General features: G+C 26.8%; 1 protein-coding gene across 1 annotated transcript in view; it reads right to left on the reverse strand.

The window, feature by feature from the left end:
* The window catches only part of SAK (polo like kinase SAK), a 51,940-nt gene extending 44,868 nt beyond the window's left edge, over positions 1 to 7,072 (reverse strand). Inside the window, exons 1-4 of the mRNA XM_075357497.1 lie at positions 6,918 to 7,072; positions 5,443 to 5,538; positions 2,040 to 2,250; positions 324 to 436 (exon numbers count right to left, since the gene is read on the reverse strand). Coding sequence (XP_075213612.1) covers positions 324 to 436; positions 2,040 to 2,250; positions 5,443 to 5,538; positions 6,918 to 6,962 — 465 coding nt within the window. The 5' untranslated portion in view covers positions 6,963 to 7,072. The remainder of the gene's footprint in view (positions 1 to 323; positions 437 to 2,039; positions 2,251 to 5,442; positions 5,539 to 6,917) is intronic.
* Positions 7,073 to 7,577: the final 505 nt, after the last annotated feature.

The raw sequence follows: 7,577 nt of genomic DNA on the forward strand, positions 1-7,577 counted from the left end.
TGCACATGGAGAAATTTGGCAGATTAGTTTGAATAATGCTTTTGAGTTACTTATGCGCTGAGTTCAACTGAATAACTCCTCGAATAAGTAATTAAAACTTAGCCGTAGAACTATTATCCAGTTAAACATTATTGTAGTGAATTAATTTACAAAACATAGAAAATAATTATGTAACTTTAATTTCTTAACTAAATGGTAGATCACACAAACCTGAAACACACGTGAAAAAGTGAGAACTAACCTATACTGATATACCGATTATCAATGGCTGAAATATAAAAGGAGTTTTTAAACTAAATGAACTGATAAAATAATTGTCTTACCACTCTCATATTTCTTGTTAACAATAAATTAGCAAGACTCATATCTCTATGTAATATATTATGTGAATGAAGATATAATAATCCCTCTACAACCTGTCGTAATACATAACTTGCTGCAACAAAAATACAATTCAAATTTTTTTAAAACATTAAGCATTTTCTGTAAGACTGTTTTTTTATTTTTAACTAATAGCTATCTAGTGGGTATATTATGATTAAGAATAAAATAAAATTTTTATTTACTAGACCTACTTTTCCAAAATAATTAGAACCATTCCACAAAATACGGAATGGTTTCATTATGATTCCATATGGTTTATTAATAGTTACTAATGATTACGGTTTCTATATGAAACATGGAATCATTCAAATCATTAAATGACTTAATATTAGATCCATAAACATGAAAAATCATAATAAAACAACATAATCATAAAGATTACTAAAAAGTAAATTACACCTTTGCAAGAAGAATAATTAAAAAATTTAATAAAAGACTACACCGAATGATTTGATTTTTCTGAAAAGTTGAGCAATATTGAAACATATAAAAAGAGACTAATGTTATTGCTATAAACAATCTTTATAACTGAATTAATAAAGGTTTTCATATCGAGTGACATTCTTTTACATGCGCCTATAAAGACTTTTTCATTAATCATTAATTTTTCATAATCATTTTTCATAAATCATTAATACTTATTATAAATTAAAAAATTCATATATATTTTCAAATATATGATTGTTATATCCATAAAGTTTTAAATAAAATTTTAATTATTGCACTCTAGAGGCTGATGTCTACGAATTCTATTTTATAATAAATTCTAAACAACGAATAAAATTGTGCATATTTTTACATTAAGTATCATTTTGGCACTACAAAATGGAATGGCAATTCTATGGCCAGGCTTTTTAGAAATACTTTTCATATACTGTTGTATACATCAATGAATTGACCTAAGAAGTAACAATTTATGAGAGATACTCTTTCTTATCTTTGTGATACATTCTTATTTAGCATAGAATAATGTGGCTGGAGATTACCACTTGTCAGTTATAATATGTAATACTTCATAATATTTATTACCTCTTTAGAAATTAAACCAGTCAACATAATAAATAAATAAATTCTATTCACCTTGCTTAACTTTTTGAAAAATAATTCTTTTCAATTATTAAAACAAACAAATGCAGTATAAAAATTTATGTAGTGAAAAAATAATGTAAATACTTAAGTTATATTTCCAAAAGTTTACATGTAATTCATAACTTTTTTATTTTAATATGTTTTTCGAAAAAATTTATGAAGGTAAACCTCTGAAAAATATGTATGAACAATGTTACCATTAAAGTAAGAATATCTTCATAAAAATAAAATGTTTATTTTTTAGGGTGAATTCACTTTATATAATACTCGATTAAATATATAGTATCTAATATTTTATGTTTGTATAATAGCTTTCCTATTTTTGATACCAGAATAACTTATAAATATAAGTAACTTACTATAATAACTGACTTTTGATTACATTTAATTAAATACCCAGTATGAGTCAATATAACTACATTAGCAAAGATGACACTAGCTGATTTAAGTAGATACAATATTCAATAGTTGGCACAGACTAATTTAAATCACTTAGGTTAAGGTAAGGCTTGAATGCAAGGATATACTTCTAAAAAAAAAAACACGCTTAATTAAACAGAATTTACCTTCTTTTTCAGTTAATACAACTGAGTTATTTTTTATATATCGTTGCAATTCCCCATTGTGGGCTAACTCTAATACCAAGTAAACATAGTTTGAGTCTTCAAAAAATGTAAATAATTCAAGAATTGATGGATGTTTTAAACGAGAATGAATAGCAACTTCCTGACGTACCCTGTTTACCATGCCATTAGCAGTCATTTGTTTCTTGTCAATCTAAAAGTTATAGAAAAAATTATTATAAAATTATTCAACATGAAAATTAATAATTTTTAAGTTACATTAACCAAATTCATTAACCATTCTAATGGACGTCTGAAAATACATATGATTTATATGTAACATATAATACATATGTATATTTATGTACACATATTTATCAAAACATTTCCTCCACACTGCCCAACCGACTTTCCCTGGGTCTGCTTCTAGTTTTCTTATATGCTTCTGCCTCGATTATTATCCTAGCAATTTTTTCTTCTTCCATTTGGCACATGCAACTACACCACTGTAACTATCTCATTTCAATTGTTCTATTACAAAGTCCTGTTTTAAATCTTCTCCTAAATTCTTCTAAACTATTCTTTTCAAATATTTAGAACTCCTTTCCTTAATTCAACACATTTTATTTGTTTCTCTCAAAAAAATAATTTACTTTTGCAGCCATTACTTGGCATGCTATTTTAATTATTAGTGGCCATCTTTCTGACCCATACAGAAGCAAATACAGATTTCCAGTTTTAAATAAAATAATTAATCAAATAATAGCCTATTCAGGAATGTTGAATGATGAATATTATAATTGAAATAGCACATCTATTATAAGGGTACACACTTACACCTCATACTAAGTCATATTTACTTTTCTCATCAAATAAACTGACTTCAATCTAGTAGATGGAAATTGAAATTCAAGACTGAAACTGAAAAAGTCGTATTTGACACCTGCTTGTTAATTTTTGAATTTAACATAAAACATTTATTATATTTTCTTTAACATAATAAAATTACAGTTTAATAAAACAAAACTTGCGGGTTTAAATCCTGGAAAGGCAAAGTTTAAAATATTAAGTACAAAACCTCAAAAACAGAGGACTAAACTGGTTATTTAAAAATATGGTACTTACGTATTAACGCCACCGCAGCTACAGCTTTATTTAAAAACAAAGTAGTCAGTCGGATTTCGGTGGAAAATGAACAGTCTCTTTATTAATTTTAATAAATGGTTATTTATTTTATAAATATAATTTAACTAAACTTAACCTACGCTCGCTAACTTTGACTAATTAACACCGTAATTTTTTGAGTATTTATTTAATGAATTCAGTAATTATTACAATTATTTATTATTTAAATAATCAAAACACTCCTGTTAATTAGTCAAGGTTAGCGAGCAAAGCGAGCGTAGGTTAAGTTTGGTTATATATTTATAAAATAAATAAATATAAATAACCATTTATTAAAATTAATAAAGAGACTGTTTTGAATCTATGTTAAACTCTATATCGGTCCATTTTCCACCGGAAACCGATTGACTACTTTGTAAATAAAGCTGAAGCTGCGGTGGCATTAATACGTAAGTACCAAAAATATTCTTCGTTGATTTACCAATCAGATTTAAATTATATACATAAAACTATCCCTGGCTTTTTTATACACATAATTTAATTTACATGTGTACAAAAAAAAAAACACAGTTGATGCAGTACATCTGTAGTTAATTTCAGCAGTCACACAATATCAGCATCCAACACTCACAGATGAAATTCCTTTAATTTGCAGTTTGTTAATAAGATTGTTTTTTCCACAAGTAGCAGTATAATGTATCTACACCATAAACAGTAAACCATGTGCTGTGATAACTACACAAATGCTGTGATAACCGCCAACAGCCTGTATTTAAATGACACACGTACAAAGCAATTTGTTACAGAAGCACCCTCTACCTTTTAGGCTTTACATATATAGATAATTTAAACTACCTATTTGAATTGTCAGTTACTTCCCTACTTAACTTAATCTTTAAAAACTTTAAATAAGTAAAATACAATTGTTGAATTTACTAATTTCATCTGTTTTAGGAATACTGTTTTTGCAGTCTTTAAAATGCAAAAAAATGTCATACTGTTGTCTTGTCCACTTGTATGTATGCATGCACATATACACCTACACCTTGCATGTGGTCAAGCAACATTAATTAAAGGCTAATAAATATATAAAAATTGGAAATTAAAAAGAAGAAAAACAGAAAACACTAAAAAGTCACTGAAAAATAACCTATGTTAATCCTCATCTAGACAACAAAGTAGTTTTAAAAACTATATGGGAATAACCATATATAAAAAGAATTTTATAAAGACTATAAATGGCCATCCACCTTCAGCACATGTTTTTGGAACTTTTGTGCAAAAGTTCCACTGACTTTATCAGTGTCACACAAACTAGCATTATTACTAATGGCATTTAATCTTAAACAGTTAGGAAACCTGTTTAGTATCTGATAAAACAGTATAGCTGAAGAGTTTGTTTATTTGTCTAGTATGTTAGTTCTGTCAGTTTTGTGGACATCAAATATATAATCTAACACCATGGTGAGAACAAAAATAATCACTAAGATGTGTACAAAATTGGCCAAAAATATAATAACATTAAGTTTTGAATATGTTATTTTATTAAATTCAATTCAATTGTGAAAAGTTAGTTATAAATAATTTTAATAGATGATTGTCATAAACAGAAATGGAAAAATTATTTTTATGTTTTAGTACAGTATTTTTCCTATATTTATTAGACAATATTCTTGTTTGTGGCATTTACAAAAAAGAAACTTCATTTTAATATTACACAGAATTATAAAGAATTTTATAGACCAATTTGGGAGAATGGTATTAACACTATGTTAAGAAACAAAGTATGCCCAGAAAGTCACAAAAAACATATTAAACAAATTCATAAATTAAAAAACATTGTAGATATTAAGAAAAATTTATTGATATTAAATAAATAAAAAAAGTAAATATGAGACCCATTGTAACCATAGTTAAGAGTCTGTTGTAGAGTGCTTTAAATAAATACAAAATTGATGACCAGTAATTTACTTTAAATATAATTTAATAAATCAAATAAGAACTCTCACATACAGCATGTATTCTCGCTCTTCACTGTCTTTTCTACACTAAGCTTTCTATCGATGCTTGCTCGCTATCAATACTTATACTTCCTTTGACTGCTTATACTTTGATACAAACCAAAATTATATAAGTTTAGTAACCAACATTTTGATGTACCATAACAGAGTTTACCTTAAACATTCACATTTTTTTTTCTTAGAAGCACTTTGTAACACACAACTGTACATATAATTTCACCTAAACAAAACAGATTATGCTACAAATAAAATAATATTACCATCTTGATGGCAACTTCCATGCCTGTTTTGAGGCATCTAGCTCTGTAAACACTGGCAAAACCTCCTTTCCCAACAAGATTGAGTACTTCATAGTCCTGTAAAATATCATAAATATTCAAATATACATCCTAGCAGTTAAATAAAGAAAAATTCTATTTCACCTTCAGCATCCATTTTTTATGAGAAGGAATTCAAAAGGCATTGTATATTAAAATAAAATAATTTAAGTTAATACAGCTAAAAATAATATGTCACTTTAATATTCAAATGATATGTTTACATTATGAATTTTACATTACTTAATCAGAACATTATAATAACAATTGATATCATTAATATATAATATTAATGTTATCAATTCATTCACTCAAGAATAAAAAAATTTTAATAGATTCACACTACCAAGAATGCAACAGCATGTTTCCATTAAGGCTTATGGCCTAGTGAATTATTAGTTGATAAACTTTGTTTTATAATGTGAACAAAAAAAAATCTAATGTAATCCATTGGGTTGGACTAATGGAGAATTCATTGTTGTAAATCAGCTGATCTCTAAGTCAAGAGTTCTCAGGCTCAAATCCTAATAAAGGTAGTTGCTTTTATTCAAATTTAAATACAAGATCACGGATACCAGTGTTCTTTGGAGGTTGAGTTTCAATTAACCCTGTCTCAGAAATGGTTAACCTTTCTTTTTTTCTGTTTAGCCTCTGGTAATTACCGTTCAGATAATACTTCGGAGGATGAATGAAGATGATATATATGAGTGTAAATGAAGTGTAGTCTTGTAGGAATGGTCAACCTGAGTTAGTTCAAGACTACACAGTTACCAGTACAGTTACATTACACTGATAAGTTGCAAATAACTTTAATTATCAATGTGACTATAAATAAAAATATAAATAACTTATGTTACTTATTCCCTTTAATATCACTGTAATCATCTAAATATTTTATTATTAGGTTAGTTATAGTATTTGCAACCATCACTAATTGATTTCAGAAAGAATCAACATTTTGTTAGGGGAATGTAATGATTATTCAGTTACATCAAAAAGGATATAACTGAAGAACGTGTAAATACAATACTATAACATTGCATTTCAAACAATAAAGAAAATATTTTTATTTAAATGTATTACTCTATCCACTAACCTCAAATTACAATGTTTTGAAAATTCAACAATTTTGTTGTAATAAGATTCTCTTAGCCAACAAGAAACCTTTACTAACTGAAACATTACTATTTATGCAATTATAAAAGAAAATAATAACTAACCATACATTATTCAAAACTGTCACAAACGTTTATATTTTGCTCAGTCCAGTCCTCTAACAAACTCGTTTGATGAACGTTTACAGATAACGACAGCATTATTCAGAACTGAATATACTAATTTAAAACAAATTTCTGAATTAATTTGTGACGCTAAAAATTTATAATTTCTAAAAATAATAAAATATACAAAATTCTAACCTCAATGTGTTCACCAAAACTTGATGGAGCATCATTCATAGGCATTCTTCAATAAAAAAAATCATCTGAACTAAGAACAAATATTTAGTAATAATTTAATGATTAAAAAATATATAAAAACATATTAAAACAGTAAAGACATGAATAAAATCCACCTGTCACCCATCCGTAAACACAAACAACCAATTCCCGCTTAAAAAATTAAGTCGGTTAAAGTTCAAATTAGTGATGCGATCTCTCGAATGAAAAAGTAGTAACAATTCGATTATTGAAATATCTCGAGATATTTCGATTTAGTAACTGAATTATTCGAATGATATTCTCGATTGAAATACATTACTACTAATTACTAAAGTAGACGATTACTAATGTTATGAATGGTTAGTAAGTTTTACTACTACTTTTAATTCGTCACTTGCTCAGATTTTGAAGATGAATAGCCGTATACTAACTACTAATAGGAATACGATTGATGAGAGAATCTCAACTACTACTTTTCATTTTCGGTAGGACATATTTATTTTCTGGCGTCATTTCTCGCTACTTTGTTCACAGTGCTATCATCTCATTCTGACTATTAATTTGAAATATATATATATATATATATATTTATTTAAATTCGTTTCCTTGAGTTTCAAGTTTTTAATACTGGCAGGCATG

This window comes from Lycorma delicatula, chromosome 2 (assembly GCF_047948215.1).
Source record: "Lycorma delicatula isolate Av1 chromosome 2, ASM4794821v1, whole genome shotgun sequence".
NCBI lineage: Eukaryota > Metazoa > Arthropoda > Insecta > Hemiptera > Fulgoridae > Lycorma > Lycorma delicatula.